Raw genomic sequence first — 19,849 nt, forward strand, 5'->3', positions numbered from 1 at the left:
TGTGGCTATCACAAGCTGGGATTATATTCACCTCTATCCTAATCAACTGTAACATAGAGGCCAGATTCCACAGGATAAACAGGGTCACCGGGGCTACTCATATGAACATTGTTAAAAATGGAAGCTGTATAATAATACATAAAATATGGATGATATGAAATTAAATGTCATGAAAATTCATGTTCATAATGACATTTATGAAGAAGTTGAAATGTAACTGTCTCCAACTGGGGTGAATTCAAAAGATAAATTCCTTCATTTTCTATAGTTAATTTAATCTCACTTTTGAACTTCCATTTCAGCTACTTTGCAGAGGTGTGAGGAGAGAATTTAAGCTTACAACGAAAAGTAACCCCGTTCCTTGTCTTTGGGAAGGAAGAACCACTTTGCGGCATTTCTTTGTCACTTGCCTCTCCTCTCCTTCTGAACTGTTGATTCAGCTAGGAAACTGGGACAGGGGCCAATCAGGAAAGCGGAGCTTGCAAGGGTGGTTCAGTAGAGGATGATTAATATGGGAAACTAATTACAAAGACATTAAAAGAGCAGAAAGGCCAAGTGTGACAGTGAAGCAAATACACAAGGCATTGAGAAAAGGAAGGGCCTGCCCAGCAGGAAGCAGGACCAAAGAAAGTGCAGCTTCACAGAAACCAAAACGGCAGAAGAAATGAAACCACTGCCAGAAGCAGAGGGAGGGAGAGAGAGAGAGAGAGAGACAGAGAGAGAGAGAGCGAGCGAGCAAGCTGGGTGAGGTGGCTCACACCTGTAATCCCAGCACTTTAGGAGGCCAAGGTGGGAGGATCACCTGAGGTCTAGAGTTTGAGACCATCCTGACCAACATGGTGAAAGCCCATTTCTACTAAAAATACAAAAAATTAGCCGGGTGTGGCGGCGGGCGCCTGTAATCTCAGCTACTTGGGAGGCTGAGGCAGGAGAATCGCTTGAACCTGGGGGTGGAGGTTGCAGTGAGCCGAGACTGCACCATTGTACTCCAGGTTGGGCAACAAGAGTGAAATGCCTTATCAGAAAAAAAAAAAAAAAAAAGAGAGAAGTAACTTGGTTTCGTCCTTCCTTCCTTCCTGATCTCTCATTGGTGCCTCGTATTGGCTGAATATAGCCAGAAGTCAGCTGGTAAGGGAAACTGGGAAACAGTTTATAAGAGTCAGCTCCAACAACAAGAGCAGAACAACAAGAGCAGAACAGGGAAAGAGATGCGGAAAGGCAAATGCCTAGGTCAGATACTTCCAACTACAAATAACCAAAGAACCCACTGAGAATGGCTCAAACTTAAAGGTGTTTAATTAATCTTGATTAACAGATAGGAGGCAGGGCAGTTTCAGGGTTGACTAGAGTAATTGAATAATTCAAATATTAATATTTCAAGAACCTATATATTCTTTCCATCTTTCAGCTTTACCACCTTCAGCACATTGGCTTATCTTTTCACGGCTGGCTCTTTGCATGGTTTCATCCTGCTTGCAGTTCCACGTAGCACATATAGACAAAGAAACATCTAGATGGGGGAGTAGATTTGTCTTTTTTTTTTTTTTTTTTTAAGAGACAAGCTCTTGCTGTGTTGCTTAGGTAGGACTCCTGGGCTCAAGCAATCCTCCTGCCTCAGCCTCTCAAATAGCTGGGACTATAGGTGCACACCACTGCACCTAGATATTTGTGTTTTTTTGTTTTTTTTTTTTTTGAGACAGGTTCTCTGTTGCTCAGGCTGGAGTGCAGTGGAGTGATCATGGCTCACTGCAGCCTTGACCTCCCAGGCTCGACCAGTCCTCCTAACTCAGTCTCCCGAGTAGCTGGGATTACACGTGTGAGCCACCACACCATGCTAATTTCTAATTTTTTTTTTTAAGATGGAGTTTTGCTCTTGTTGCCCAGGCTGGAGTGCAATGGCATGATCTCAGCGCATCGCAACCTCTGCCTCCCAGGTTCAAGTGATTCTCCTGCCTCAGCCTCCTAAGTAGCTGGGATTACAGGCTCCTGCCACCACACCCAGCTAATTTTGTATTTTTAGTAGAGGCAGGGTTTCTCTGTGTTTGTCAGGCTGGTCTCGAACTCCCGACCTCAGGTGATCTGCCTGCCTCGGCCTCCCAAAGTGTTGGGATTTCAGGTATGAGCCACCATGCCTGGCCTCTAAAATTTTTTTATAGAGACAGGGTCCCACTATGTTGTCCAGGCTGGTCTCAAATTCCTGACCTCAAGCTATCCTCGTACCTCAGCCTCCCAAAGTGCTGGAATTACAGGAATGAGCCACCATGCCTGGCCTTGTCTTTGATCATCAAAGAAAAGTGCTTGCCGATGCCCCTCATAATAATTCCCTTCACAGCCTTTTGGTCATAACCGAGTCACATACACACTCATGCTTAAACCACTGGTAAGAGGAAACGGCCAATCCAGGGAAGGCTTGGAAGCTCTGCACCTCTTCCCCCATACCTTACCCTATGCGTCTCGTCATCTGTATCTTTTGCAATATCCTTTATAATATACCAGTAATCGTGTTTCTCTGAGTTCTGTGTGCTGCTTCAGCTTCAAGTTGCGGTTCCCAGAACCCACTCTTTCGGTTTCATTAATTTGCTGGAGCAATATCCTTTATAATACACCAGTAATCATGTTTCTCTGAGTTCTGTGCACTGCTCCAGCAAATTAATGAAACCCAAAGAGTGGGCTGTGGGAACCGCAACTTGAAGCTGGTTGGTCAGAAGTTCTGGAGGCCCAGACTTGTAAGTGGTGTCTGGGGGTATGGAAGCCAGTCTTGGGAACTGGGCCCCCAACCTGTGGGATCTGACACTGTCTCTGGGTAGGTAGGAACTGAATTAGAGGACACCCATTTGCTGTCTGCTGCTTGGTGCGTGGGGAAAACCCCCCACATATTTGTTCACAGAAGTCTTCTTCTGTGTTGATTGTTGTGGTGCTGTGAGAGTAAAGGTAAAATATGGTTAGAGTTTTCCCTACACAATTGGTTATTGTGGAGGTTAAAGAACTCCATCATGGATGTTAACATGCTAGGTTGACTTCTGATTAACCCCAGTTCCAGGAATGCCCCTAAGAGTTCTTCTTTATGATTCCTTGTGTAAAAAGAGCATGGTCTTAATCATAAATCCTGCCCTTAAGCAAATTATAGGCTGTAATGCACATAGTATTCTTGTCTTTCCCTCAGGGGTGAACTTTAATTTTCCTGCACATTATGTATACCCTTTCCTTATGGTCTGCAGGATAACAGTATGAAGATCCACCTGTCTTGCTGCTGCCCAAGACCACACTTCCATCCACAAGTTCCCCAGTAAATCACCTGCTACCAGCAAACTGGATTTGTTTGCCTCTTCTTTGGATTTTTGGCTTCTTCTGCATTTGAGAGTCACTTTGCATATATAGCCCTTTCATGGAACAGTTGTGTATGTACATAGTCAAGAGTAATATTTAGCTAATATTTGCTAAAATAAAAATATTTAGCAACTGGAACCAAATTGGTACTGGTCATTCAGGACAGACTACTCACCAGTCAGGATGGACAAGGCTGAAAAAGACTAGGAAAATGGTACTGGTACAAACCAGCTGAGTGTCAACACTGCACATGGTAGCAATTTACAAAGATACCAAAGGGTAGAGAGTGAAACATGAGCCTCTCTCCTGTTCCATCCTCCAGCTTCCCAGTTCACTTCTTCAAAGGCAATCACTTTTACCAGCAAAACAGGATTTTGAGGGTTTGTAGTAAGATAAAGCCAGGCCTTGTCAAGAAATCAGTATCCTAAATTATTTTATTTTTCTCTTTTGCATATCAAGGTCCATCGAACTTGACTGGAGAGTTTTATTTATTTATTTTGATTTTTTATTTTTTGAGACAGAGTCCTGCTCTGTCACCCAGGCTGGAGAGCAGTGGTGCCATCTCAGCTCACTGCAACTTCTGCCTCCTGGGTTCAAGCCACTCTTCTGCCTCAGCCTCTGGAGTAGCTGGGACTATAGGCATGCATACCATGCCCGGTTAATTTTTGTATTTTAGTAGAGACAGGTTTCGCCATGTTGTCCAGGCTGGTCACGAACTCCTGACCTCAAGTGATCCGCCCACCTCGGCCTCCCAGAGTGCTGGGATTAGGAGCATGATCCACCACGCCTGGCCTTGACTGGAGAGTTTTAGAGCACCCAATCAGCAAGAAGTGGCAAGGGGAAAAGTCCATTCCTTCTAATCCAAGAGACTGTAGGAGAAGAAACAAAGCAGGGGCTTCATTCTGGGGGGGAAAGGTGGGTTAGATGGGTTGGAGTGCGTGCCCTGGAAGCACATGGCCTTACAGGCTGTTCAGAACCAGAGGGAGAACCACAAAGGATGTCGTAGACAGTAGTTGTGTTGAGAGCCAGAGAGCCTGCTAAGGAGCCTGCCATGTTGAGGGTTAAGGAATTGGAAGGTGATCGTGGCAGAAATCAGAAGGTTTTACAGTGTTGGTGAAGCTAGGACATATCTCAGGGCCTTGGCCCAGCTGAGAGACAGGTCCGAGCAATCTTCATCAGCAAGTTTCAGCAAGAGAACACCCAGGACACATTGCATCTCAAGGAGCAGCGAAAATTAGTCTGGCTAAAGAAAATCCAGCAAAAATGCAAAAGAGAACTTGCAGATTTCAGGACCCAGATTCCCCTATGGTGCCTTGAGTTCATGTCAGCTACCCATCATCCTCCCTTCCCTTCTCCCAAATGCCATTTTGAGGGAAGCCCACTGAGAGGGACTGACTGGTTTAACCTAAACTTAAAGGAACTGTTTAAATTATTGCAGCACAGTTTACCAAATCGGTCTAACATCTAGGGTTTTCCCTTCTAATGACCAAAGGCTGAGGACATTTTATTTACGCAGCTGAATGTATTTTGAGTAAATCTATGACATTCTTATAAAAATATCAAGTAGCTTTTCACCAGAAATGTTGCCAAGAAAGAAGATTGTGTCATTGGTAATTGCAACTTATTTTTTTAAGCTTAACTTTCCAAGGGTATCTATATTTTTCTTATGTCCAAGTTTTTGCTGGATTTCCACATATTGCCAGCTATATGCTTACGTGTATACCGAATGACTTATTAGAATATATGGGGGAGTGATACAAATATGTTTGGATTAGACATAAGTAAAGCTGCCGTTGCAGAGAAAGAATGAAGCAAATAAAATTAGGGTCACAAAATTAATGTTATGGTTAGATATTCCCAATGAATAATGGGAAACACTATTATACAGAAAATACACCTTACTTCCTAAATGGTCAGAATGAATGAAATGAGTGGAATTATCAAAAAAGTAAAATGTAGGCCAGGCACAGTGGCTCAGGCCTGTAATTCTAGCACTTTGGGAGGCCAAGGTGGGTGGATCGCTGGAGGCCAGGAGTTCAAGACTAGCCTGGCCAACATGGCAAAACCCTGTCTCTACTAAAAATGCAAAAATTAGTTTGGCATGGTGGTGCATGCCTGTAATCTCAGCTACTTGGGAGGCTGAGGCAGGAGAGTTGCTTCAACCTGGAAGGCGCAGGTTGCAGTGAGCTGAGATCATTCCACTGCACCCCAGCCTGGGTGACAGAGTGAGATTCTGTCTCAAAAGAAAAAAGAAAAAAAGTGAGTTTTCTTCTCTGGGCTGTTAAAAATTTGAACTCAAAGAACCATTTTATAAGTGAATGTGAAAAGCACCTGAACTACTGCTATTAGCTGCCCCTCTCGTCACGTGCTCTTCCTCCTTCCAGGAAATCTGAAGCTAGTATTAGCTTTCTTGTCTTGCTTCCACTGCGCTTGCTGCTAAGGAGGAAAAGCAACAAAAATACAAAATATAGTTTGGTAGAGGGAATTAGCTATTCATTGGACAAATTATTATTATTCTAGGAATCAATGCGTTTGAGATGTACATTAAAACCCATTTCCTCCATAAAGTTTTCTGTTAAATCCATATATTTCTAATCATTCCATTTCCTATCCTCATTATAGCCATCGTTTAATGCAAAATTTAATACTTTGGCAAATACCATTTTTTCTCTCTCATTCTGATAGATATGTAATAATGTAAACAGGTTGAGAGCAAAGTTCATGACATCTGCATAACACCTAACAATGCCAATGTCAACATAGACAATAAATGGCAGAATTGATTTAAACAGTCCCTTAAATGGCTTCTGTTTATTCATTTAGACCATGGGGGAGGGTTTTAACAAAGGATGGTAATAAAACCTTTCTTTTCTCTGAAGCTAATTGTAGATGCTGTATAATGTTCCAGATTTTCCTTAGCTTCTTTCACGTCATTGTGATCCCATCTTATCGATTTATCCTTTTTTTTTTCTTCTTTTTTTTGAGACAGTCTCACTCTGTCGCCAGGGCTGGAGTGCAGCGGCGCGATCGCGGCTCACTGCAACCTCTGCCTCCCGGGTTCAAGCGATTCTCGTGCCTCAGCCTCCCGAGTACCTGGGATTACAGGCTCCCACCACCATGTCTGGTTAATTTTTGTATTTTTAGTAGAGATGGGATTTCATCATGTTGGCCAGGCTGGTCTTGAACTCCTGACCTCAAGTGATCCACCCGCCTTCGCCTACCAAAGTGCTGGGATTACAGGTGTGAGCCACCGCGCCCGGCCTTTTTTCTTTCTTTTTTTTTTTTTTTTTGAGACGGAGTCTCACTCTGCTACGCAGGTTGGACCATCTTATAGATTATCAATTGTACAGATATATCTGGAAATTAAGGGCTCATCAAAAAACAAACAAAAACAAACAAACAAAAAACAAGCAGGGCATAGTGGCTCATGCTTGTAATTCCAGCACTTTGGGAGTCCCAGGCGTGTGGATCACTTGAGGTCAGTTCAAGACCAGCCTGGCCAGCATGGTACAACACTGTCTCTAATAAAAATACAAAAATTAGCGGGTGTGGTGGCACACGCCTGTGGTCCCAGCTACACGGGAGGCTCGGGGGAGAATCGCGTGAAACCGGGAGGCAGAGTTTGCAGTGACCCGAGATCGCGCCACTGCACTCCGGCCTGGGAGACAGAGTGAGTACCTGTCTCAAAAAATAAAATAAAATAAAATTAAATTTAAAAAAAACCACTTAAATTAGTGAATAACCTTGGTGAAAAGCCACGTCCATGCTTCTACGGCATTTCTCTTCAAAGCTAAAAAAAAAAAAAAAGAAAAAATCAAAAATCAACCCAAAGGTGTAGTAGAAGACTGCATCTGCGACCGTATTTAAGCATCGGTCATGCTGTTAAAGGAGAAAGTGGACATCCTCTCAAGGAAACTTTAATCCTGCCCCCAAAAGATTAAAATCCCGTAACAAATATTTGTTTATAACACATCTTGACAAGATCAAAACATTCTGGTAGGGCAAAGAGTAAAGACTAAATCTTGAACATTGACGAAAACTTCCTGAAAGGCCCAATGTATTTGACAGGAGAGGTAACTGGGGTCCCGGGCCTAGCGAGGCGGGGCGGGGAGGCGCAGGTGTCACCGCGGGCGCCCAGCTGCTTACGTCACAACCCGCGGAAGGCGCCGTGCACCGGTTGCTATAGAGGCCGCACTTCACACCCCGTGCCTCCCCGCCTCTCCTGGCTCCTCCGCCCAGATCCCCGGCGCTCCCGCGTTCGGTGACGGCCGGGTAGGCTGCAGGCAGCGCAATGCCAAGACAGAGCTGCTGGCGGCGGCGGGCGAATCTCCCTGCACCATGAGTCTCGGCTCCGGCCCCGTTTGGGGCCGATGAGCACAGCGCACGCCGCCCTCCATTTGCCCCGGGGCCTCGGCTGCGAAGATAGCGGCGGCCGGACAGGAAGCCCGAGGAAAGCGCTGGGCCGCGTCTCTACGAACACGTGAAGGAAAAGCAGCTCCTTCCACAGCGCGGCTTCGGGGCTCCTAGGTGAGAGTCTCCCCGGCGGAAGCGTGGAGGGGCCGGGGTGCCGGGAAGCGGGGCGGGGAGGAAGCCGCGGACACGGGCTGGGCATTCGGGGCTCGGGGGTCGGGGTGAGTAGAGGCGGAAAAGCAGTGAAAAGGGATGCCTTGGGCGAAGACGGGGGCTGAGGGCGGGGCGCGAGCCCGCGCCTGGAGCCCGGTGAGGGCGTGGCCTAGAGCGTGAGGCCGCGACCTGGGGCGGGGTGAGGGGCGAGCGGGGCGGGCCCACGGTACGCTGCGAGCCCAGCCTCCCGCCTAACACCGTCCCCCATCCAGCCCTTGTGGGAGGAGCCGTGGGAGGGGTCGCCTCTTGTCTGGCGCGTGCGGCAGTAGCGTCTCTGCGTTCGGCCCCGCCCTACCCAGGGCCCCGCCCCCTTCCTGGCGCGCGCTGTATCCTGATGCGATCCCCCTCCCCCCTCCGGGTTCGTGTAGGGAGTCGGGTCCCGGGCCGCCACCGTCACCTCGGCCGCTGCCGCTGTCGCCATCGCCTTGTTCCCCCATCCCCCGCCATGGCCGAGGACCTCTCTGCGGCCACGTCCTACACCGAAGATGATTTCTACTGCCCCGTCTGTCAGGAGGTGCTCAAAACGCCCGTGCGGACCACGGCCTGTCAGCACGTGTGAGTAGACGCCCCCTCCCCCGCGCGGAGCCGGGTTGTCGCTTAGGCCCGGCCTCCGGCCCGGGACCCCGGGCTGCCGCCTGGCGGGAACCGAGCCCGCCGCGGCCTGCCCGAGCGTCGCTGCCCCGCGAGGTCCCGTTCCCCGCCCCTCAGAGTCCCGGGGCGGCCTCTTCCTCAGCCTCGGGGCCCGCTCCCCGCGTCCAGCCCCCTCAGCCCGAGCTCCCGCTCTCCCGCTCTCCCTGGCTTTCGCGCCCCCGGGGCAGTGGCCAGGCCGTTCCCTGCGGCGTCTTCAGGCCCCGGAGGCCCCGGAGGCCCCTGTCGTCTCCGCCAGGCCCGGGAAGAATTGCAGGGATCTTGGAGCCTTTTTGTTTCTTAGCAACCCGGGTGAAGGCTGGGGTGTCGAGTGTCAAAAGCGGCCGGCGGTGCTCGCGCGGGCCCGCTCGCCCCGCGACCTGCCCTGCTTTCAAGTTTCCTCTTTCAGAACCTTGGTCCGTCCCCTCGGTCCAAGAGCTCTTCTGTAACTTCCCCTCAACCCTGCTTCACAGAACACCCTCGAGAGCGTTTTGTTTCGTTTCCAGTCCACTATGTGTTAGAGGGATCTAGAATGAGTTTTCTTCTCTGGTCTCTTAAAACTGAGAGGATTTTCGGGCATTGAAATGAGCGTTCCCCTTTGTTTTACCTTTCTGCTTATTACTTGGTTAATACAAGGGTGGAGAGGAGAAAGGAAGACTTCTGTTGTGAGGAATGAGCCGAAATTGAGATGCTACCCAGGGTGGGGGAGAACACAAAGGGGTTGGGTGAGATAACGCATGCGTTTGATTGGCAGGCATATTTACAAGAACTTTGATAAAATTTTATGGACGGCTAGGGTGTGAGTAAGGGTTGGAAAGAGCCCTTGTTGAGAAGGTGCATAGCCCTTCTGACAGACCTGACTGATGATCAGAGTCCCCGGGGAACTTTTTAAGTAAACATACCAATTCCCAGGCTCCATTTCAAACTTAACAGAAGAATGTTCGGGCAGGTGGGGCCTGGAAATCTTTATTTATTTATTTATTGTATTTTTTTTTAGTAGAGACGGGGTTTCACCGTGTTAGCAAGGGTGGTCTCGATCTCCTGACCTCGTGATCCGCCCGCCTCGGCCTCCCAAAGTGCTGGGATTAAAGGCGTGAGCCACCGCGCCCCGCCCGGAAATCTTTATTTTTAAAAAACACACTCAGGCTTGAAAGTTACGTGTGTTTGCAAATAACTGAAAAGAATTGACCAACCTTCTAAATGTATTTCATTCTCCTTTGACTTTTTTTTCTTTTTTTTTTTTGAGGTGAGGTTCTATAATTTTGTAAAGGATGGAGTGAATTTTTGGTTCTTAATTGCAAATGCCCTTACTGTGGTTGTTTTCTTGATACCAACTCTTCTCATTTTTTCCCCAATCTTAACTGCACTGTCTACTTTATTTCTATTTTGTGCTGGTTGTGTGAGCCAAGAGTGTGTGGATTTTCGTGATAGAAATTATGCCAGTTACGCTTTTGCTCTTTAAGGGAGATGAATGACATCTTGTTATTTTGTGCAACAAATGCAGATTCTTAGGGAAATGTTTTGAGGAATCCTTTTGTGGTTCATAGTGTGATGATTGAGTGTTCACAGGCATGTGTGAGATATGCCATCCTCAAACCTTGTTACAGGGTCAGCACATTACCCATCTGACATGAACAAAAAAACGTTTGGAGGTGTCTAGGGCACAATATAGATCTTCCACCTTTAATCTAGCATAACTTGGTCCCTTTCCAATATTTTAAAAAAATTTAAGTGCTGTGTTGGCAGTGGGTAGATAAAAGGGAGGGAGGAGAGCAAGGTGAGAGGAAGTTGTAATAGCTGCTAACTATATATATATAAATATATATAAATATATATATATAAATATATATATAAATATATATAAATATATATAAATATATATAAATATATATATAAATATATATATAAATATATATAAATATATATAAATATATATATAAATATATATAAATATATAAATATATATAAATATATAAATATATAAATATATATAAATATATATATATAAATATATATATAAATATATATATAAATATATATAAATATATATAAATATATAAATATATAAAAAAATATATATAAATATATATATAAATATATATATAAATATATAAATATATATAAATATATATATAAATATATATATAAATATATAAATATATATAAATATATATAAATATATATAAATATATATAAAAATATATAAAAATATATATAAATATATATAAATATATATAAAACATATAAATATATATATAAATATATAAATAAATAAATATATATATATATATATAAAGCAGGTCTTTTTTGGATAGAATCATTCTAATTATCCTTTGGGTCATTGACCTAATGGGCCTCATTGTAGTTTTTAGCACTCCCCAAAATTCCGTGTAGATTGCTCTAGTCCGCTTCCCTTGTGGGACATTTTAAATCAAGGTTTATAATTTGATTTGACCTCAAGACTGTGGAAAATGTTGGAGATGATTGTTTTTAATTCAGGACCTTTCTCAAATCAACTTATTGTACATAGACAGTTCTGCCTGAACAATGAATTAAAAGAATAGGCAGAGGGAGAAAAAATTTAATTTGGAAGAGGTGGTAATGGAGGAACAGGATTTTAATCAGTTGGAAGGAGTTTAGTGGGGGAATTGGAGAGAAATTTTAAAAATTATCATTATTTTTTTGAGACATGGTCTTATTCTGTTGTCCAGGGTGGAGTGCAGTGGTGTGATCATGTTTCATTGCAGCCTTGACCTCCCCCGTTCGAGCAACCCTCCTGCCTCAGCCTCTCAAGTTGCTGGGACTACAGGAGCATGCCTCCATGCCTGACTAATTTTGTTTTCTTTTTTATAGAGACAGGGCCTCACTACGTTGCCCAGTCAGATCTTGAACTCCTGGGCTGAAGTCATTCTCCTGCCTTGGCCTCCAAAAGTGCTGGGATTACAGGCGTGGGGCATGGCGCCTGACCTGTTTTTTAATTAACATAGTTATCTATGTCATTTGCTCTACCTTCTTCACAAAGGACAGACCTATGCCTTTAAAGAAATTTATATTTGGCTGCAAAATCAATTTTTGATTCACGAATAGAGAGTTGAAGTGATAAGGGCTTTGGGTTACTGTGGATCAGTTAGAAAATGAAAAATTTTAATTGCCATTTCAATTACAGGAAAGGATTTGACTACTGACTATCCTAGTAAAAGGAGCAAGTTCATTATCATTAGAATAACATTACTAAAATATAAACTCCCGTTTAATCCCCATTCATTCCCTGAAACTGCAGTTGTTGAATGCTCTTTGTCTGGTGCAGGGACTACTAAGTACTGTTTCTCTGGAGACTTAATAGTCCGCTGGAGAGACCTATAAATGAGTGTGATTGATACAGAAGAGATTTTATGTGAGCATCTAGAGCAGGTATCTAAATTAGCCTAAAGGATAGGGATAATTTCCTAGATGAAGTAATGCCTTAGGTCAGCGTTTGTCTTCAGTGTTTGTGGGGAATGCCAGAGTCAAGGAGGGTACAGAGGATGAATGTGAGCTGGACTTTGAAGTTTGGCTGGAGCCAAAGACAGCGTAGTGGAGATGGAGCTTAGCGTTATTGGCAGGAACTTACTGTGTAAGGTAATTTGAGCGTTTTCCTGAAAACCTATTAAATAATTAAGTAACCTAATGAATAATACTAGACCTAGTAAAGAATTTTTGGCAGGGGAGCAGCGTGGTCACATTTCATTTTTAGAAAGTTTACCTTCATAGCAGGGTTTTCAGCTTGGTAGTGGTGAGACTAGTGAAGAGGTCATTCATTGATGTGTCAGGGAGAGAAATGATTAGAACCTGAACTAAGGAAATGATAGTAGGAATGGAGCAGAGAGACTCCTGACATTTTAAGGACAGTGTGTAAGATTTGATGACTGTGTTCAGTAGTTAAGTGTGTATATCATATGTAGATCTGGAATACATGGAGCTAAAGCTGTGGGTGTCAACGTGGTCACCGAGTGAGGTATATAAATGGAAAGATTGAAGAGCACCTAGATAGAGCAAAGTGTTGGAGAATACTTACTTAAATATTGAGTGGAGAAAATTGCAGCCAGACAAGGAACGAACAGAAGGATAGGAAGAAAACCAGGAATAAAGTGAGAGTGGAAACTGAGGATTCAGATCATCTGCAAATGATTGTTAAGGAAGCAGTCAGCATTTTCAGATGCCTTAGAGTGGTCAGATGTAATTTTGTTTTTGTTTTTGTTTTTTTTGAAATAGGGTCTCGCTCTGTTGCGAGGAGTGCAGTGGCATGATCATAGCTTACTGCAGCCTCGACCTCCCAGGCTCAAGAAATCTTCCCACCTCAACCTCCCAAGTAGCTAGCTGGGACTACAGGCACTCACCACAATGCCTGGCTATTAAAAAAAAAATTTTTGTAGAGATGGGTCTTGCTTTGTTGCCCAACCTAGTCTCTAACTCCTGGGTGCAAACCGTCCTCCTGCCTCAGCCTCCCAAAGTGCTGGGATTACAGGCAAGAGCCTCCACACCTGGCAGATGTAATATTTTTAAAAACATGTTAAGACAAATTAATATGAAAGTTGAGCAGATAGTCAAAGCAAGGCTTCAGAAGAAAGTACAGACTGGCGTAGGAGTAAGGTGTTTATCTTTTTTGGTGTTTTATTCTGTAATCTTCAAAGGCTCTTGGAAACCTCTGTTCTTCCTTGTTTTGAACAGTCAAGGAAATAATTCTTATACATGGCAGAAGTAAGCTACTATTGCAATAAAAATTACATATAACAAGTTTGATTCTTTGCTAAACTCTTAAAAATGGAAATCTAATCTGTTTTTGCTTTTAGGCCTCTCTGTAAGGAGGCATCTTTTAAAATGAACTTCTACTTCTTGTTAAGCACAAATTTGTGTAATTTCCTATTTGACCAGCTTGAACATCTAGTTCCTGAGTTTTTAGTTCATATTTACTTTTTTTAATCCTTAATTTTCAAACAATTTTAAATTAATTATTTATTTTTGAGACCGAGTCTCTCTCTGTTGCCCAGGCTGGAGTGCAGTGGTGGGATCTTGGCTCACTGTAACCTCCACCTCCTGGATTTAAGCGATTCTCCTGCCTCGTCCTCCTGAGTAGCTGGGACTACAGGCACAACAAGTAGCTGGACTACAGGCATGCACCACCATGCCCGGCTAATTTTTGTTTTTTGTTTTTTTGTATTTTTAGTAGAGATGAGGTTTCACCATATTGGCCAGGCTGGTCTTGAACCCCTGAGCTCAAGTGATCTGTCCGCCTTGGCCTCCTAAAGTGCTGGGATTATAGGCATGAGCCACTATCCTTGGCCTAATTAATTAATTTAGAAACAGGGTCTCACTCTGTTGCTCGGGCTATATATATGTATATATGTGTATGTATATGTGTGTGTATATATGTGTATTTGTGTGTGTGTGTGTGTGTATATGTGTATATATGTGTGTATATGTGTGTGTGTGTGTATGTATATATATTTTTGTTTGTTTGTTTGTTTGTTTGTTTTGAGACAGTCTCACTGTGTTGCCCAGGCTGGATTGCAGTGGTACGGTCTTGGCTTACTGCAACCTCCACCTCCCTGGTTCAAGCGATTCTACTCCCTCAGCCTCCCAAGTAGTTGGGATTACAGGCGTGCACCATCACGCCCTGCTAATTTTTTGTATTTTTAGTAGAGACATGGTTTTGGCCAAGGTGGTTTTGAACTCCGGGCTGGTTTTGAACTCCTGACCTCAAGTGATCCGCTTGCCTCGGCCTCCCAAAGTGCTAGGATTACAGGTGTGAGCCACTGCGCCCACAATATATTTCTTATAGTTTAAATTTTTTTAGAGATGGGGTCTTGCTATGTTGCTCAGGCTGGTCTCAAACTCCTGGTCTCAAGCAGTTCTCCCACCTGAGCCTCCTGAGTAGCGGGGACTACAGGTGAGTGCCACAGCACCTGGCTTTGTAATTTTAACAGCTTTATTGGTATCTTGTTACTTGAGTAGTTATGCTCTAAGTATATACTTTAAAATAATTTTCTTCTTTCCTAAAATCTGTGCTATTTAATTATATAATAAAAGGTTGAGGCTGGGCGCGGTGGCTCACGCCTGTCATCCCAGCACTTTGGGAGGCCGAGGCAGGCGGATCACAAGGTCAGGAGATCGAGACCATCCTGGCTAACACAGTGAAACCCTGTCTCTACTAAAAATACAAAAAAATTAGCCGGGTGTGGCGGCAGGCGCCTGTAATCCCAGCTGTTCGGGAGGCTGAGGCAGGAGAATGGCATGAACCCGGGAGATGGAGCTTGCAGTGAGCTGAGATGGTGCCACTGCACTCCAGCCCGGGTGACAGAGTGAGACTCTGTTTCAGAAAAAAAGAAAAAGATTTACTTAATTTTAAATCTTGAGGACTAGTTTACAACCTTTGATTTTTTTTTTTTTTTTGAAGTTTTTTTGGGGAATGATCTCGATTATCGACTCGGAAAATAGATAGACTAAGTGCCAGATTTTAAATTATTTAATTTATACTGAAATTGGGAGCATGATGAGTGGGAATATTGTTTTTCCTCTCCCAGTGTTGTTGATTAGCCTTTTGTTGGGAGAATGCGTAACGGAAATTCGTCTAGCATCTGCTAGTTTAAAGTTGAGAGAAATGTAAAGAGACCTTTTTTGGTTATAGGGTAATGCCCTGTTCTGAAGATACGGGCCTTTTCAGGAACATGAAAATTAGTTTTAGTAATTCTTGATTTGTACCTTTTTCCTTCCTACTTCTGCTTTGTTTTGAAATAAGTTCTGTCTAGCACTTTGATCCATTCCAGCCCAAAGTGAGATGAGAATAATTCGTTTTATGTCGGAAGAAACATGCTTGGTTGTACAGAGGAAGGAACAGTAAAATTGGAGATAAAAGACCTGAATATCTCTATTTTATTTTATTTTTAGACAAAATCTCGCTCTGTTGCCCAGGCTGGAGTGCAGTGGTGCAGTCTTGGCTCAATGCAACCTCCACCCATTGGGTTCAAGAGATTCTCCTGCCTCAATCTCCCGTGTAGCTGGAACTACAGGCATGCACCACTATACCCGGCTAATTTTTTTGTATTTTTAGTAGAGATGGTGTTGCACCATGTTGGTCAGGCTGGTCTCCAACTCCTGACCCCAAATGATCTGCCCCGCCTCGGCCTCCCAAAGTGCTGGGATTACAGGTGTGAGCCACTGCACCCGGCCATTCTTTGTACCTGTTATCACAGTTTGTAATCATAACATTTTTGGAATCAGATAATTTGACCAATGTCAGTTTCACTGGTTAGGCTGCAAGCTTTATAAAGGAAGCATCCAAGATCTCCTGTTACTTACTTAAGCCTACTAATATATCGTTTCACATATGAGAGTTTTTCCTGCCAGCTAAATTCTGACAAATGGAATTGCTGGGTCAAAGGGTAGATACAAACAAATATTTCTGATACATCACACAAGAATAGTTGCAGCTCTAGTGAAGTGTCTTGTTCATGCAAAGTGCTCAAGGTTTTGATTTGAGAACTGTCAATTATATCTTTTGGTTAAGGGATTTAATACTTTTTAAATTAAGGTAAATTGGCATTCATTGCTTTAGCAAATATTAGGACTGCCTAATAGGTGCCTAGCACTGTTAGGTGCCAGGGATATTGTAAAGAGCAAATAGATAGGATCCCTGCCCTCTTGGAGCTGGGTGTTAGTGATTGAGATATATATATAAAAAAAATCTTTGGTTGTACAGAGGAAGGAACAGTAAAATTGGACATAAAAGACCTGAATACCTCTATTTTATTTTATTATTTTATATATATATTTGAGACAGGGTCTTTCTCTGTTGCTCTGTTGCCCAGGCTAGAGTACAGTGGCATGATCATGGCTCACTGCAGCCTTGACCTCCCTGGGCTCAAGTAATCCCCCTTTAGCCTCCCCAGTAGCTGGGACTACAGGCATGTGCCACCACCACACCCAACTAACTTTTTTTTTTTTTTGAGATGGAGTTTTGCTCTTGTTGGCCAGGCTGGAGTGCAATGGCGCGATCTCGGCTCACTGCAACCTCCGTCTCCCGGGTTTAAGCGATTTTCCTGCCTCAGCCTCCCAAGTAGCTGGGATTAAAGGCATGTGCCACCAGGCCCATCTAATTTTGTATTTTTAATAGAAACGGGGGTTTCACCATGTTGGTCAGGCTGGTCTCGAACTCCCGACCTCAGGTGATCCACCCACCTCGGCCTCCCAAAGTGTTGGGATTACAGGCGTGAGCCACCACGCCCGGCTGTATTTTTTGTATAGACTGGGTTTCACCATGTTGGCCGGGCTGGTCTCGAATGCCTGAGCTCAAGCGATCTGCTCGCCTTGGCCTCCCAGAGTGCTGGGATCACAGGCCTGAGCCACTGCGCCTGGCCTGAGACATATTTAAATTAAAATAAACACTCAGAAAAATGGTGTAATTACAAACGTATAGGTTTTGAGAGAGTATAAGAGAGGGACCAGATCTAGTGGGTGAGTGTCGATGACCCTTTCTTGAGGAAGTGATATTGTTGCTGATATCTAAGAGAGATATAGCTATTAATTTGTGGAGGGCTGTGCTCGTGCATAGAACATTCTGGGGAGAAGAAACATTCTGGACAAAGGTCCCGAGGTAGGAGGGAACATGCAGGGCTTTGTATTTGAATGACAGAAGCATCTTCTGGGCTTCAACCTCTTATAGGTTTCTTTTTTTTTTTTTTTTGAAGACAGAGTCTGGCTCTGTTGTCCAGGCTGGAGTGCAGTGGCACATGCAATCTTGGCTCACTGTAACCTCCGCCTCCTAGGTTCAAGCCATTCTTCTACCTCAGTCTTCTGAGTAGCTGGGATTACAGGCGTGCACCACCACTCCTGGCTAATTTTTGTGTATATATATATTTTTAAATTAGAGTCAGGGTTTCACCATGTTGGCCAGATTGGTCTTGAACTCCTGACCTCAAGTGATTGGCCTGCCTCACTCTTATAGGTTTATTAACATTTTATTTTTTTAAGGCTTAGTTTCCTCATCTGTAAAATGAAGGAACTTATTAAGAAAAATTTATTTTTTTTTAAGAATTCAAGATCATGAATGGATAGTTTCTGGGATCCAGCCTAGCACCTAGCACATATTATGTACTCAATAAGTGGTAACTGCTATTTTCATAAATGTCATGTTGCTTTCCCAAAAATTGAGCTAATTTACAAAATGCCATTAGTACTATAAAAGTATATTTGTAATCCATCATCTTTGCCAATTTTGTTTTTTTAAGCATTTTTATGCTATTTTAATACAGTTCATAATGGTGTCTAGAAGTCACATTAAAATGTATTTCTTTAGTTGCTAGCAAGGCTGCATGCATTTTTCCATATTACATTTTTGCTTGTTTGAGACAGGGTCTAACTCTGTTGCCCAGGCTGGAGTGCAGGGGCATAATCATGGCTTACTGCAGCCTCAACCTCCTAGGCTTAAGCGATCCTCCCACCTCAGCCTCCCAAGTAGCTGGGACTACAGGCGTGCACCACCATGCCTGGCTGATTTTTTTTTTTTTTCTTCAGTAGAGAGGAGGTCTCGCTGTGTTACCCAGGCTGGCCTCAAACTCCTGGACTCAAGTGATGCTCTGGCCAGGGCTTCCCAAAGTGCTGGTATTACAGGTGTGAGCCACCACACCTGACCTTTTTTTAGTTTCTTTTTTTTTTTTTTTTTTTTGAGACGGAGTCTTGTTCTGTCACCCAGGCTGGAGTGCAGTGGCGCGATGTCGGCTCACTGCAAGCTCCACCTCCCAGGTTCACACCATTCTCCTGCCTCAGCCTCCCGAGTAGCTGGGACTACAGGCGCCCGCCGCCACGCCCGGCTAATTTTTTGTATTTGTAGTAGAGATGGGGTTTCACCATGTTAGCCGGGATGGTCTCAATCTCCTGACCTCATGATCCACCTGCCTCAGCCTCCCAAAGTACTGGGATTACAGGCGTGAGCCACTGTGTCCGGCCCTTTTTTTTAGTTTCTTATATGAATGTTTTTAATAATATCACTAGTCTGTAGTAATGCAATTAATATTTGAAGAGTTTGTATTGTACAGTTTGTCACCTGATTTATCACATGTAATTTTGGAGGTTAATTTGGGATTTTCTTTTTTTTTTGAGAAATAGTCTCGTTCCGTTGCCCAGGCTGGAGTACAGTCGCACTATCTCGGCTCACTGAAACCTCCATCTCCCAGGTTCAAGTGATTCTCCTGCCTCAGCCTCCCGAGTAGCTGGGATTACAGGTGCGCAACACCACGCCCAGCTAATTTTTATTTTCAGTAGAGACGGGGTTTCACCATGTTGGCCAGGCTGGTCTTGAACTCCTGACCTTAGGTGATCCACCTGCCTTGGCCTCACAAAGTGTAGGGATTACAGGTGTGAGCCACCGTGCCTGGCCAATTTGGGATTTTCTAACAAAATAGTTTTGTGATCTAAATTGATTTTTTGCTTTTCTATATTTTTATGCTTTTAAATATTTGCTTTGTCTTTATAGCCTATATATATACGTGTGTGTGTATATGTATATTTTTGAATCCAGACCATTGCATTTATTAGTTGTGTGTCAATATTTTTGAAAGTAAATGCTGAATAGAAATTGTTGGCTTTGTTTCTCCTTTTTTAGTAAAAATTCATTCAGCATTTGTTTATTTTTCATTTTTTGGTTAGAGACTAGTTTTAATTTAACTCTGTTGCCCAGGCTGGAGTACAGTGGGGTGGGGTGATCATTGTTCACTGTAGCTTTGAACTCCTGGAGTTAAGGAATCCTACTGCCTCATCCTTGCAAGTAGCTGAGACTACAGGTGCACACCACCATACCTCACTAATTTTTAAAAATTTTTGTAGAGGTGGGGAAATCTCACTATGTTGCCCAGGCTGGTCTTGAACTCCTAGGCTCAAATAATCCTCCTGCCTCAGCCTCCCAAAGTGTTGAGATTATAGGTGTGAGCCACTGTGTCTGGTCTCATTCAGCATTTGATTAAACATTTTTGTGTACCTGATATTCAAGGCACCAAGAAAAAAAAAAAGGTTTGTTCTTCAAGGAACACAATCAATAAACAGCAATTTTCCACAAAATATTTTTATTATCCCTTTTTATCATTAAAAAAATTTTTTTAGACAAGAGTACATGTTGAGCTTTTGAAAACTTCATGGGCCGGGTGTGGTGGCTCACGCCTGTAATCCCAGCACTTTGGGAGGCCGAGGCGGGTGGATCACGAGGTCAGGAGATCGAGATCATCCTGGCTAAGATGGTGAAACC

The 19,849-nt window shown here is 43.7% G+C and overlaps 1 protein-coding gene, 1 long non-coding RNA gene and 1 other non-coding gene across 7 annotated transcripts in view; 2 read left to right on the top strand and 1 right to left on the bottom strand.

Annotated features, from left to right (window-relative positions):
* Positions 1-3,961: 3,961 nt before the first annotated feature.
* On the bottom strand, positions 3,962-7,468 carry LOC129528315 (uncharacterized). Of its 2 annotated transcripts, none has more exons than XR_010131226.1 (3): positions 7,071-7,468; positions 5,659-5,760; positions 3,962-4,196 (listed from the first exon to the last, which is right to left on the bottom strand). It is a non-coding gene; the product is annotated as an uncharacterized lncRNA (long non-coding RNA). The 2 variants fall into 2 exon arrangements; XR_008673552.2 differs by lacking the exon at positions 7,071-7,468 and adding an exon at positions 6,190-6,600 and having other exon boundaries at positions 5,659-5,763.
* Positions 7,392-19,849, top strand: part of RNF138 (ring finger protein 138) — a 39,902-nt gene continuing 27,444 nt past the window's right edge. For 2 of the 4 annotated variants that reach the window (XM_055368288.2, XM_055368290.2), the window contains exons 1-2: positions 7,479-7,854; positions 8,319-8,505. In XM_055368288.2, the coding sequence (XP_055224263.1) occupies positions 8,396-8,505 (110 nt within the window). In that variant the 5' untranslated portion in view covers positions 7,479-7,854; positions 8,319-8,395. Of the gene's footprint in view, positions 7,855-8,318; positions 8,506-19,849 lie in introns of all 4 variants that reach the window. The other 2 variants (XM_031003601.3, XM_055368291.2) reach the window with 2 other exon arrangements.
* LOC115931488 (small nucleolar RNA U13) lies at positions 10,106-10,208 on the top strand. Its single transcript, XR_004067971.1, has one exon. It is a non-coding gene; the product is annotated as a small nucleolar RNA U13 (small nucleolar RNA).

The sequence above is a fragment of the Gorilla gorilla genome, chromosome 17, assembly GCF_029281585.2.
Source record: "Gorilla gorilla gorilla isolate KB3781 chromosome 17, NHGRI_mGorGor1-v2.1_pri, whole genome shotgun sequence".
NCBI lineage: Eukaryota > Metazoa > Chordata > Mammalia > Primates > Hominidae > Gorilla > Gorilla gorilla.